The sequence below is a fragment of the Cyprinodon tularosa genome, unplaced genomic scaffold (genome assembly GCF_016077235.1).
Source record: "Cyprinodon tularosa strain WSP-4 unplaced genomic scaffold, ASM1607723v1 ctg1301, whole genome shotgun sequence".
NCBI classification, from domain to species: Eukaryota; Metazoa; Chordata; class Actinopteri; order Cyprinodontiformes; family Cyprinodontidae; genus Cyprinodon; species Cyprinodon tularosa.
In genome coordinates this window covers 753-15,530 of record NW_024038117.1, presented here as the reverse complement: position 1 = coordinate 15,530, position 14,778 = coordinate 753, and the positions used below count along the sequence as shown (strand labels likewise).

Here is a 14,778-nt window from a genome sequence, read left to right as displayed (position 1 = left end):
AGTCAATGACCAGCCAATGACCAATCAAGGACCAGTCAAGGACCAGCCAATGACAAATCAAGGACCAATCAAGGATCAGTCAATGACCAGCCAATGACAAATCAAGGATCAGTCAATGACCAGCCAATGACCAATGAAGGACCAATCAAGGATCAGTCAATGACCAGCCAATGACAAATCAAGGACCGATCGACCAATCAAGGACCAGTCAATGACCAGCCAATGACCAATCAAGGACCAATCGACCAATCAAGGACCAGTCAATGACCAGCCAATGACCAATCAAGGACCAGTCAATGACCAGCCAATGACAAATCAAGGGCCAATCAAGGATCAGTCAATGACCAGCCAATGACCAATCAAGGACCAATCGACCAATCAAGGACCAGTCAATGACCAGCCAATGACCAATCAAGGACCAGTCAAGGACCAGCCAATGACAAATCAAGGACCAATCAAGGATCAGTCAATGACCAGCCAATGACAAATCAAGGACCAATCGACCAATCAAGGACCAGTCAATGACCAGCCAATGACAAATCAAGGACCAATCGACCAATCAAGGACCAGTCAATGACCAACCAATGACCAATCAAGGACCAGTCAAGGACCAGCCAATGACAAATCAAGGACCAATCAAGGACCAGTCAATGACCAGCCAATGACAAATCAAGGACCAATCAAGGATCAGTCAATGACCAGCCAATGACCAATCAAGGACTAATCGACCAATCAAGGATCAGTCAATGACAAGCCAATGACAAATCAAGGACCAATCGACCAATCAAGGATCAGTCAATGACCAGCCAATGACCAATCAAGGACCAGTCAATGACCAGCCAATGACCAATCAAGGAACAATCAAGGATCAGGCAATGACCGGCCAATGACCAATCAAGGACCAATCAAGGATCAGGCAATGACCAGCCAATGACCAATCAAGGACCAGTCAATGACCAGCCAATGACCAATCAAGGACCAATCAAGGATCAGTCAATGACCAGCCAATGACCAATCAAGGACCAGTCAATGACCAGCCAATGACAAATCAAGGACCAATCAAGGATCAGTCAATGACCAGCCAATGACCAATCAAGGACCAATCGATTAATCAAGGATCAGTCAATGACAAGCCAATGACAAATCAAGGACCAATCGACCAATCAAGGACCAGTCAATGACCAGCCAATGACCAATCAAGGACCAGTCAATGACCAGCCAATGACAAATCAAGGACCAATCAAGGATCAGTCAATGACCAGCCAATGACAAATCAAGGACCAATCGACCAATCAAGGACCAGTCAATGACCAGCCAATGACCAATCAAGGACCAGTCAAGGACCAGCCGATGACAAATCAAGGACCAATCAAGGATCAGTCAATGACCAGCCAATGACAAATCAAGGATCAGTCAATGACCAGCCAATGACCAATGAAGGACCAATCAAGGATCAGTCAATGACCAGCCAATGACAAATCAAGGACCAATCGACCAATCAAGGACCAGTCAATGACCAGCCAATGACCAATCAAGGACCAATCGACCAATCAAGGACCAGTCAATGACCAGCCAATGACAAATCAAGGATCAGTCAATGACCAATCAAGGACCAATCAAGGATCAGTCAATGACCAGCCAATGACAAATCAAGGACCAATCGACCAATCAAGGACCAGTCAATGACCAGCCAATGACAAATCAAGGGCCAATCAAGGATCAGTCAATGACCAGCCAATGACCAATCAAGGACCAATCGACCAATCAAGGACCCTTGAAGGAAAGTGGGGAATGGCTACTACTGTATCTCTTACCCAGAATCCACTGGGGTTATTTCATGTGAAGCTATCTGCCCAGTTGTTGCTAAGCTACAGACACTATTAATCTGTAGCTGATTTAGACTCAATAAGAAGTAAAAAGGAAACATTGATCAATCCTTAAATTGCAGGATGTTGGTAAATATTCTCCGTTTAAACCTAAAGCATTTGATTTTGCAGCCTCTGTCATTCATGGATGCTTTCATTCAGCGCATCCCTACTGCTATGAAAGACTTCATGCAGACAGACTGACATGATCACTGCAGAGGACAGACAGACAGCTTTCCCACAATGCATCAGCACAATATGCATCAAGTTAAAAACATCACAGAAGCATCGTGCACTCCTATCAACTCCTCACATTTATCACATATATGTAAATGCACTGAGGACTACCGATGGAAAAATAATCTCATATAATGGTAAAGTAAAAAAAAAAAAATGTTTCTATGACATCAGTGCAGAAATAAGGAAGTTTTAGCTTCACATGGCGGCAGCTTAGCCATACATGGAGACGCCCGACTGAACAAAACCAAACCGAAACGGATAAAAGTGTGAAATCAGCAAACGGTGAAAGAATGAAGGAGAGAAAAGAAGGAGTGACGATACAGAGAGGAATATCTGAGTGAATCAGAGAGGAAGTTTATACCTCAGTAGTCCTATTGACCATCATCTGATGCAGGGGGGGGAGGGGGGGAGAGAGCAGTTCAGTTAGGATTAGAACTCACTATAGACCGAGCTCAGCAGTGACATGGCTAGAGCGGCTCCTGGATCTCACAACATGGCGGCCCTCAGATGCTTCCATGCTGAAATTATTACAGCTTCAATGGAAAATATCTAAATATGGAATCAGATCAAAGTCGCTGGTGAAGATTCTCAGTCATCAAGGTTATAGTTATTACAGAAAAGTTCAAATCAATCCACTGGACTCTGTTTCCAAGTCTCAGGACGTTTCTCTTCCATCCAGGAAGATTTTTCAAATGTCAGAAATAGCGTTTAGTTCCAGGTTTTATCCAGCAGCCCAACAAAGCCTGGTTTTAGTTTAGAAAAAATGCAAATAGAAACGGATGAACGGGTCCCCCCCTTTGGAATGGGGGTCGTTTGGCCTCACAAACGGGATCATCTGATCAAACTCCACTGGAAACGGCTCCGATTCACGGGAAACGGCTCCGATTCACGGGAAACGGCTCCGATTCACGGGAAACGGCTCCGACTCACAGGAAACGGCTCCGATTCACGGGAAACGGCTCCGATTCACAGGAAACGGCTCCGATTCACGGGAAACGGCTCCGACTCACAGGAAACGGCTCCGATTCACGGGAAACGGCTCCGATTCACGGGAAACGACTCCGATTCACAGGAAACAGCTCCGATTTATAGGAAACGGCTCCGATTCACGGGAAACGGCTCCGATTCACAGGAAACGGCTCCGATTCACGGGAAACGGCTCCGATTCACGGGAAACGGCTCCGATTCACGGGAAACGGCTCCGACTCACAGGAAACGGCTCCGATTCACGGGAAACGGCTCCGATTCACAGGAAACGGCTCCGATTCACGGGAAACGGCTCCGACTCACAGGAAACGGCTCCGATTCACGGGAAACGGCTCCGATTCACAGGAAACAGCTCCGATTTATAGGAAACGGCTCCGATTCACGGGAAACGGCTCCGATTCACAGGAAACGGCTCCGATTTATAGGAAACGGCTCCGATTCACGGGAAACGGCTCCGATTCACAGGAAACGGCTCCGATTCACGGGAAACGGCTCCGACTCACGGGAAACGGCTCCGATTCACGGGAAACGCCTCCGATTCACGGGAAACGGCTCCGATTCACGGGAAACGGCTCCGATTTACAGGAAACGGCTCCGATTTACAGGAAACGGCTCCGATTCACAGGAAACGGCTCCGATTCACAGGAAACGGCTCCCATTCACGGGAAACGGCTCCGATTCACGGGAAACGACTCCGATTCACGGGAAACGGCTCTGATTCACGGGAAACGGCTCCGACTCACGGGAAACGGCTCCGATTCACAGGAAACGGCCTATAATTCACAGGAAACGGCTCCGATTCACAGGAAACGGCTCCGGTTCACAGAAAACGGCTCAGATTCACAGGAAACGGCTCCGATTCACGGGAAACGGCTCCGATTCACAGGAAACGGCTCCGATTTATAGGAAACGGCTCCGATTCACGGGAAAGGGCTCCGATTCACAGGAAACGGCTCCGATTCACGGGAAACGGCTCCGACTCACAGGAAACGGCTCCGATTCACGGGAAACGGCTCCGATTCACGGGAAACGGCTCCGATTCACGGGAAACGGCTCCGATTTACAGGAAACGGCTCCGATTTACAGGAAACGGCTCCGATTCACGGGAAACGGCTCCGATTCACGGGAAACGGCTCCCATTCACGGGAAACGGCTCCGATTCACGGGAAACGACTCCGATTCACGGGAAACGGCTCTGATTCACGGGAAACGGCTCCGACTCACGGGAAACGGCTCCGATTCACAGGAAACGGCCTATAATTCACAGGAAACGGCTCCGATTCACAGGAAACGGCTCCGATTCACGGGAAACGACTCCGATTCACGGGAAACGGCTCTGATTCACGGGAAACGGCTCCGACTCACGGGAAACGGCTCCGATTCACAGGAAACGGCCTATAATTCACAGGAAACGGCTCCGATTCACAGGAAACGGCTCCGATTCACGGGAAACGACTCCGATTCACGGGAAACGGCTCTGATTCACGGGAAACGGCTCCGACTCACGGGAAACGGCTCCGATTCACAGGAAACGGCCTATAATTCACAGGAAACGGCTCCGATTTACAGGAAACGGCTCCGATTCACAGGAAACGGCTCCGATTCACAGGAAACGGCTCCCATTCACGGGAAACGGCTCAGATTCACGGGAAACGGCTCAGATTCACGGGAAACGACTCCGATTCACGGGAAACGGCTCTGATTCACGGGAAACGGCTCCGACTCACGGGAAACGGCTCCGATTCACAGGAAACGGCCTATAATTCACAGGAAACGGCTCCGATTCACAGGAAACGGCTCCGGTTCACAGGAAACGGCTCCGATTCACAGGAAACGGCCTATGATTCACACGAAACGGCTCCGATTCACAGGAAACGGCTCCGATTCACAGGAAACGGCTCAGATTCACAGGAAACGGCTCCGATTCACGGGAAACGGCTCCGGTTCACAGGAAACGGCTACGATTCACAGGTTGCTTTCTGAGAACCAACAGGATCCCTTCAAGGAACAGTAACTGTTAGCAGCTTCAGGCTAACCATCAGTCCTGAGAGGCGGAAGCAGCTCTGCTTCACCTATGAACCCTAAGAAGAAGCATCTGGTGATTCCAGAGGAGATCCTGAAAGTTCAGGGAAAGTTCAGGGAAACCTTACAGTTGTGGGAATGAACTCGGCCTTGTTGGTTTTAGCGGTGGCTCTGCGGCTGGGCGGCGGCCAGATGTTCTCAGTTGGCCTGAATCGCTCACTCAGAACGCCGACTGTAGATTCTATTCAGTTTATTTCTATAGCTCCAATTCACATCATCTCAGGTCACTTTATAGATCCAGATCAACCAGATCATCCAGTCAGATTGATTCAAAGTTTTCTATCTAAGGAAAACCAGCTGATTGCATCGACTCATTGACTCTTCAGCAATCCCTCACACTAAGCATGCTTGTAGCGACAGTGGAGAGGAAAAACTCCCTTTGAACAGGAAGAAACCTCCAGCAGAACCAGGCTCAGTGTGAGCGGCCATCTGCTGAGGCCCACTGGGGTTCAAGGAGACAGAAGCATAGATCTAACCTGATCGCAGGTTCTGCTGGGACAGGAAGTCCCGCCTCCACCTGCACAGGCTTCTTTAATCAACTACAGTTTTTCTTTCAGCAGTTCCTCTAGTTTTAACGAACTTTGGGTAAATGACCTCAGCAGAGGAAGCAGATGTAGGAAATCACTCAGAGGAAGACCTGACTTTAGCTTCAGACTGGAGTTTTACGCCGTGGTTTAATTTGACCTCTGATTCAGGTAGATCTACAGAGGTGGAACCATTCAGTGATTCTGACTGAATCATAAAGCATAGAGCAGCCTGGGGTTCCTAATGTGGAGCATCAACACCTCCCAGGAGGAGCTGAAACATGAATACAGGAACAGGAAGCAGTCAGAGACAGGAGGAACTGAGGTGAGCCGCCATGTTAAAGCCACCTGATGATGTCAGCGGACAGGGAAACCCCGCCCATGTCCAGCTGACGGTCAGAAACATTCAGATCATTCCAGGTGTTTGCATGCAGCCTTAGATAGGATCCAACCTGCAGACAGTGACACGCTCCATGCACGGGACATTGCTACACTTAGACATCGGCGCAGCGAGACAAAAGGGAAAAGAAGGAGAAAGCGGTTAGTGGCTGTACGGACAGACTGACAGAAACAGACACAGATGGAAAACAGACACTCTACTAACATCTATGCAGATTAGAACAGATTAGTGCTGCTGACACCGACTAGTTCATCATGGCCGTTATCCTGCATCTGATTCAACACGGCATCAATACTGCCAGGAAATGCATCAATCCTGACTAATCTGGATCAGCCTGGACTAATCTGGTTCAGGATGGGCTGATCTGGTTCAGGATGGACTGATCTGGTTCAGGATGGACTGATCTGGTTCAGGATGGGCTGATCTGGTTCAGGATGGACTGATCTGGTTCAGAATGGACTGATCTGGTTCAGGATGGGCTGATCTGGTTCAGGATGGGCTGATCTGGTTCAGGATGGGCTGATCTGGTTCAGGATGGACTGATCTGGTTCAGCCTGGACTGAACTGGTTCAGGATGGGCTGATCTGGTTCAGGATGGACTGATCTGGCTCAGAATGGACTGATCTGGTTCAGGATGGGCTGATCTGGTTCAGGATGGGCTGATCTGGTTCAGGATGGGCTGATCTGGTTCAGGATGGACTGATCTGGTTCAGCCTGGACTGAACTGGTTCAGGATGGACTGAACTGGATCAGCCTGGACTAATCTGGATCAGCCTGGACTGAACTGGATCAGCCTGGACTGAACTGGTTCAGGATGGACTGAACTGGATCAGCCTGGACTAATCTGGATCAGCCTGGACTGATCTGGATAAGCCTGGACTAATCTGGATCAGCCTGGACTAAATTAGACTGAACTGGATCTTCCTGGACTGAACTGGATCTGCCTGGACTAATCTGGTTCAGAATGGACTAATATGGTTCAGGCTGGACTAAATTGGACTGAACTGGATCTGCCTGGACTGAACTGGATCTGCCTGGACTGATCTGGATCAGCCTGGACTAATCTGGTTCAGCCTGGTCTAATCTGTTTTAGGATGGACTGATCTGGTTCAGGCTGAGTAATATGGTTCATCTGGTTCAGGATGGACTGAACTGCATCTGCCTGGACTAATCTGGTTCAGGATGGACTAATATGGTTCAGTATGGACTGATCTGGTTCAGGATGGACTAATCTGGTACAGGATGGTCTGATTTGGTTCAAGATGGACTAATATGGTTCAGGATGGACTGATTTGGTTCAAGATGGACTAATATGGTTCAGGATGGACTGATCTGGTTCAGGATGGACTAATCTGGTACAGGATGGTCTGATTTGGTTCAGGATGGACTGATCTGGTTCAGGATGGACTAATATGGTTCAGGATGGACTGATCTGGTTCAGGATGGACTAATCTGGTACAGGATGGTCTGATTTGGTTCAAGATAGACTAATATGGTTCAGGATGGTCTGATTTGGTTCAGGATGGACTGATCTGGTTCAGGATGGACTAATATGGTTCAGGATGGACTGATCTGGTTCAGGATGGACTAATCTGGTACAGGATGGTCTGATCTGGTTCAGGATGGGCTGATCTGGTTCAGGATGGACTGATCTGGCTCAGAATGGACTGATCTGGTTCAGGATGGGCTGATCTGGTTCAGGATGGGCTGATCTGGTTCAGGATGGGCTGATCTGGTTCAGGATGGACTGATCTGGTTCAGCCTGGACTGAACTGGTTCAGGATGGACTGAACTGGATCAGCCTGGACTAATCTGGATCAGCCTGGACTGAACTGGATCAGCCTGGACTGAACTGGTTCAGGATGGACTGAACTGGATCAGCCTGGACTAATCTGGATCAGCCTGGACTGATCTGGATCAGCCTGGACTAATCTGGATCAGCCTGGACTAAATTAGACTGAACTGGATCTTCCTGGACTGAACTGGATCTGCCTGGACTAATCTGGTTCAGAATGGACTAATATGGTTCAGGCTGGACTAAATTGGACTGAACTGGATCTGCCTGGACTGAACTGGATCTGCCTGGACTGAACTGGATCAGCCTGGACTAATCTGGTTCAGCCTGGTCTAATCTGTTTTAGGATGGACTGATCTGGTTCAGGCTGAGTAATATGGTTCATCTGGTTCAGGATGGACTGAACTGCATCTGCCTGGACTAATCTGGTTCAGGATGGACTAATATGGTTCAGTATGGACTGATCTGGTTCAGGATGGACTAATCTGGTTCAGGATGGACTAATATGGTTCAGTATGGACTGATCTGGTTCAGGATGGACTAATCTGGTACAGGATGGTCTGATTTGGTTCAAGATGGACTAATATGGTTCAGGATGGACTGATCTGGTTCAGGATGGACTAATCTGGTACAGGATGGTCTGATTTGGTTCAGGATGGACTGATCTGGTTCAGGATGGACTAATATGGTTCAGGATGGACTGATCTGGTTCAGGATGGACTAATCTGGTACAGGATGGTCTGATTTGGTTCAAGATAGACTAATATGGCTCAGAATGGACTGATCTGGTTCAGGATGGGCTGATCTGGTTCAGGATGGGCTGATCTGGTTCAGGATGGACTGATCTGGTTCAGCCTGGACTGAACTGGTTCAGGATGGACTGAACTGGATCAGCCTGGACTAATCTGGATCAGCCTGGACTGAACTGGATCAGCCTGGACTGAACTGGTTCAGGATGGACTGAACTGGATCAGCCTGGACTAATCTGGATCAGCCTGGACTGATCTGGATCAGCCTGGACTAATCTGGATCAGCCTGGACTAAATTAGACTGAACTGGATCTTCCTGGACTGAACTGGATCTGCCTGGACTAATCTGGTTCAGAATGGACTAATATGGTTCAGGCTGGACTAAATTGGACTGAACTGGATCTGCCTGGACTGAACTGGATCTGCCTGGACTGAACTGGATCAGCCTGGACTAATCTGGTTCAGCCTGGTCTAATCTGTTTTAGGATGGACTGATCTGGTTCAGGCTGAGTAATATGGTTCATCTGGTTCAGGATGGACTGAACTGCATCTGCCTGGACTAATCTGGTTCAGGATGGACTAATATGGTTCAGTATGGACTGATCTGGTTCAGGATGGACTAATCTGGTTCAGGATGGACTAATATGGTTCAGTATGGACTGATCTGGTTCAGGATGGACTAATCTGGTACAGGATGGTCTGATTTGGTTCAAGATGGACTAATATGGTTCAGGATGGACTGATCTGGTTCAGGATGGACTAATCTGGTACAGGATGGTCTGATTTGGTTCAGGATGGACTGATCTGGTTCAGGATGGACTAATATGGTTCAGGATGGACTGATCTGGTTCAGGATGGACTAATCTGGTACAGGATGGTCTGATTTGGTTCAAGATAGACTAATATGGCTCAGAATGGACTGATCTGGTTCAGGATGGGCTGATCTGGTTCAGGATGGGCTGATCTGGTTCAGGATGGACTGATCTGGTTCAGCCTGGACTGAACTGGTTCAGGATGGACTGAACTGGATCAGCCTGGACTAATCTGGATCAGCCTGGACTGAACTGGATCAGCCTGGACTGAACTGGTTCAGGATGGACTGAACTGGATCAGCCTGGACTAATCTGGATCAGCCTGGACTGATCTGGATCAGCCTGGACTAATCTGGATCAGCCTGGACTAAATTAGACTGAACTGGATCTTCCTGGACTGAACTGGATCTGCCTGGACTAATCTGGTTCAGAATGGACTAATATGGTTCAGGCTGGACTAAATTGGACTGAACTGGATCTGCCTGGACTGAACTGGATCTGCCTGGACTGAACTGGATCAGCCTGGACTAATCTGGTTCAGCCTGGTCTAATCTGTTTTAGGATGGACTGATCTGGTTCAGGCTGAGTAATATGGTTCATCTGGTTCAGGATGGACTGAACTGCATCTGCCTGGACTAATCTGGTTCAGGATGGACTAATATGGTTCAGTATGGACTGATCTGGTTCAGGATGGACTAATCTGGTTCAGGATGGACTAATATGGTTCAGTATGGACTGATCTGGTTCAGGATGGACTAATCTGGTACAGGATGGTCTGATTTGGTTCAAGATGGACTAATATGGTTCAGGATGGACTGATCTGGTTCAGGATGGACTAATCTGGTACAGGATGGTCTGATTTGGTTCAGGATGGACTGATCTGGTTCAGGATGGACTAATATGGTTCAGGATGGACTGATCTGGTTCAGGATGGACTAATCTGGTACAGGATGGTCTGATTTGGTTCAAGATAGACTAATATGGTTCAGGATGGTCTGATTTGGTTCAGGATGGACTGATCTGGTTCAGGATGGACTAATATGATTCAGGATGGACTGATCTGGTTCAGGATGGACTAATCTGGTACAGGATGGTCTGATTTGGTTCAAGATGGACTAATATGGTTCAGGATGGTCTGATTTGGTTCAGGATGGACTAATATGGTTCAGGATGGACTAATCTGGTACAGGATGGTCTGATTTGGTTCAGGATGGACTGGTCTGGTTCAGGATGGACTGATCTGGTTCAGGATGGTCTGATTTGGTTCAGGATGGACTAATATGGTTCAGGATGGACTGATCTGGTTCAGGATGCAGAGAAAAAACATTCACAGAGCTCTGGCCTGACCTGCTGTCACTTTGCTGCTTAAACTCGCTGTAGAAAAACCTTCTTCATCATAGCATCCCTCCAAGAAACAACAAACTATTATATCCGACCGGCTACAGCGAAGCATTAAATCTGAACTCCTCTGGGATTATCGCTGAGCTTTCTGACCAACAGAGAATATAGAGGAGCAGAAAAAGCAAAGGAGGTGGATTAGCAGCAGGAGTCGTTCAGGGTGCTGTCCCGTTTCATCTCTGCTGTTAGGACTTGTTCTTGGTTCAGATTATTTACCCAGAGAGTTTAAAGCCTTTATGCTATGCTAGCTGCTGTCAATAATGCATGTGATGCTAACCAGTGTGAGGCCTTATTAGCGGTTAATAGGGGCCATCAGAGCTGATTCTAACAGAACAATCAGTCTGTTCCTTAGAAAACATTCAAGTTGATTTTTAGATTTAAACTTTTAAACAACAGGAGGGAGAAGTTTATTATGTTTCATATTACTGCAGACTGTTCATACCTCTGTTGTGAGGGAAAAATATTTTGGATATTTTTTCAGTTTGTGGACAATGACAAACTGATTCTGATGGCGTCTGCATGATGGCACAAAACTAACTGGTAAACCGGGCGGTTTGGCAGTTTTCCTTTGGCTCTTTTCCCCTGAAGAAAATTCACTTCATATAAACCTTCCTCTGAAGTAATGGGACCAAAGTTTAACAGCTTTAATCTAAACAGGCCAGATAATGTTGGTGGAGTCTGAAAAGGTGCCAATATCTCTCCATTCTTCTCCAGCTGTCGAGCTGAACGTCAGCGAAGAGGATTATTTTTAACCACTATCTATCAGCGGCTCATTTCAGGGATGCTGAGGAGGGAATTTGCAGCCAGTATCCATGGAAACGCATCGCCTTAGAAACCAAACTTGGCTGAAGTTTAGGAGCGGAGAGGATGGATCGTCCCGCCCCTCGGTCGGGATCGGGTGGGACAGGCTCTCCGTTACCACGGACGTTGGTTGAGATGGGATCCTCAGCTCCATCCAGTTTAAACCAGTTTAAACCAGTTAAAACCATCCAGTCTTATTATGGATTTGAAAGAAAAATGAAAACGAATCGTTTGGCGGTTTGACCTGGACAGGAACCCGATTAACCGCACTCTGCTGCTGAAACCACTAATGAATTTTCCTGATAAATGTGGCGACATTGAAGGAGCAACAATCCGATTTTCCTTTGGGAATGTTTATGTTTCTCAAACTAACTTCCTCCTTTGTGGCGTCCCTCCGTCAGACCGTGTTTAGAAGGTGTGAAGTAGGGAAGGATGTAAACCGCTTTAATTCTGACCTTTATTATCTAAGAGCCGACAGGTCCGTTCTCAGCCCCGGCGGCCATGTTTCAGGCGCTGACCTGGTCCAACTGACACACCTTGATGACAAGCTGAGCAGGTAAAAGGATTCGCTGAAGCGCAGCGTAACATCTGTTTGGCTGAAACTGGACAGGATCCAGTTAGCATAGTGGGAACAAGTCACCTCAACTCTATGGCCTCAAACTAACATCTAACAGAAGCCAGTAAAGGTCAGAGGTCGTCTCTACCAGCTGCATCATCAGCATCACTGTGGCTGCGAAGGAAAACAGACTTTATGCCCCTGCTGTTGGATGATGCTGATGTTGGTGTGTTTTAGAGCGACGCGTCACGGGTTAGCTAGCTAGAGCTGCCGTCCAATCAGGACGCTTCAAAGGAAGCACCGGGCTTCCACGCATGCCGAGCCCACGGCGAAGGACGGCCGTACCTTGGACTGGACGTCTGCGTTGTGGTCGTTCTGAAGGAGCAGCGCGGCCGACTTGGTGTCGTCTTTGCGTGCGGCGATGTGCAGGGCGGGCAGGCGGACTTTCCCTTTGGTGTCATTCTCCAGTAAGATGGAGACCACCTGGTTGTGTCCCTGCTGGAGGGCGATGGCCAGCGGGGTGAAGCCATCCTAGAGGGACGGTGGAGGAGCAAACGGATAAACATGCTGTCAGAACTCTGGCGGTCTGACCTGGGCGTACTCACCTCTGTAGCAATGCTCTGGTTGCCTCCGTTCTCCAGCAGGTAGCGAACCACGTCCAGGTGATTCTCCTGAGCCGCCATGTACAGAGGAGTGAATCCATTCTGGAAAGAAGAAACAGCAGCTGCTGGTTAAACACCAGCTTAGGTATCCATCCAGGACACGGAGAGGAAGGCAGCTTCACCTGAGACTGCGAGTTGATGTCAGCTCCTCTTTTGGTCAAGATCTTCACCACCTCAGCCTGACCAGCAAGGGAGGAAATGTGGAGGGCTGTGTTCCCTTTCTGGATCAACAGGAAACATCAGAAGAACATTCCAAAAAGGTTCAAATCAATCCACTGAGCTTTGTTTCCAGGTTTGAAGACGTTTCTCTTCCATCCAGGAAGCTTTTTCAGTTCAAAATGTCAGAAATAGCGTTTAGTTCCAGGCTTTGGCAAATCCAGTTCCTGAATCAAATGGCGGGTTACCTCCTCAAAAGGCAGCCAGTTCTTCCAGATTTCTCTTAATCACCTAATTATGTGATTCAGGTGTGTTGAACCAAAGGTAGATCTAAAAGTTGTAGGAACTGGAATTGCCCACCCCTGCTCCATACAGCAGCCCGACCAAGCCTTACTTTAGCTGAGACAACATGCAAACTGAGAACAGGAGACCTCACATGTACAGGTATGGGGCATTGCAGGCTAACAAAGAAGCCAAATGACCCCCATTCCAAAGGGGGGGACCCGTTCATCCGTTTCTATTTGCATGTTTTCTAAACTAAAACCAGGCTTTCTGATCCAGCCCTAAAATGGTGGTATCGGTATCGGCGAGTACCAACCAATAGGGCACCGGTACCATTCTGAGAGCCAGAAGTTTCTACCCACTCCAGGTAGGCAATAAAAAGTTCTACTGGATTCACTTTGTTTTAGTCCTGCTTCAGAAAGGTAGGCAGCAGCTTGATGAAGCCATGATGGTGATTATTTTACATCCAGGTAGGATGCAGTTCTTCATATAAACACACATCAGGCCAGAAAAGGCATCAGGGCAGCACTACTAACGAGCCTCTGTGTTTTAATCTGGAACATTCTGGGTGTAAACCTGTCTCTTTAAATGACTCCTCTCCTGCATGGCGTCTGCTGACCTTTGACCTCTGGAGCATCTCCAGGCTACGCTGCAAACCAGAAGCTTCTGCGTCTCTGGTTGCAGCCCGCTGAGGAGGGATGGTTACCTTAGTGGAGGAATCCACGGCCGCCCCTCGGTCTAGAAGCTCCTGGACCAGATCCACATGGCCCTCCTTGGCAGCCAGATGCAGGGCGTTCAGACCGTTCTGGGAGGAAAGGGGAGAGGCATCAGAACCATCCAGACTCACCACTTCTACATCTTCTAGGTCTACGGCTAAAGCAGCCATCTTTTTTGAGCCTGACATGCGGCGTATCGAAGAGGGATGAACTCCGCTGGATCGCTAGCAAGGCTATGAATAGCTGCCAGTTTCACCGTCTCATTGCTACCTATTAGAGCCAAGAGCCAGAACCAGCCTTACAAGATCCAGAACCAGCCTTACAAGATCCAGAACCAGCCTTACAAGATCCAGAACCAGCCTTACAAGATCCAGAACCAGCCTTACAAGATCCAGAACCAGCCTTACAAGAGCCAGAACCAGCCTTACAAGATCCAGAACCAGCCTTACAAGAGCCAGAACCAGCCTTACAAGATCCAGAACCCCTGTGACACCAAGCAACCCCTCTGAGACCCAGCAGAACCCCCCTAAGACCCAGCAGAATCCCCCTAAGACCCAGCAGAACCCCCCTGAGACCCAGCAGAACCCCTCTGAGACCCAGCAAAACCCCCCTGAGACCCAGCAGAACCCCCCTGAGACCCAGCAGAACCCCCCTGAGACCCAGCAGAACCCCCCTGAGACCCAGCAGAACCCCCTTGAGACCCAGCAGAACCCCCCTGAGACCCAGCAGAACCCCCCTGAGACCCAGCAGAAC

The 14,778-nt window shown here is 48.6% G+C and overlaps 1 protein-coding gene across 1 annotated transcript in view; it reads right to left on the bottom strand.

Annotated features, from left to right (window-relative positions):
* Positions 1 to 14,300, bottom strand: part of LOC119778218 (ankyrin-2-like) — a gene marked incomplete at its 3' end in the record, with an annotated part of 83,408 nt that extends 69,108 nt beyond the window's left edge. The window contains exons 1-6 of the mRNA XM_038277366.1: positions 14,016 to 14,300; positions 12,994 to 13,092; positions 12,815 to 12,913; positions 12,555 to 12,740; positions 6,151 to 6,186; positions 2,467 to 2,490 (exon numbers count right to left, since the gene is read on the bottom strand). Coding sequence (XP_038133294.1) covers positions 2,467 to 2,490; positions 6,151 to 6,186; positions 12,555 to 12,740; positions 12,815 to 12,913; positions 12,994 to 13,092; positions 14,016 to 14,213 — 642 coding nt within the window. The remainder of the gene's footprint in view (positions 1 to 2,466; positions 2,491 to 6,150; positions 6,187 to 12,554; positions 12,741 to 12,814; positions 12,914 to 12,993; positions 13,093 to 14,015) is intronic.
* Between the last annotated feature and the right edge of the window lie 478 nt (positions 14,301 to 14,778).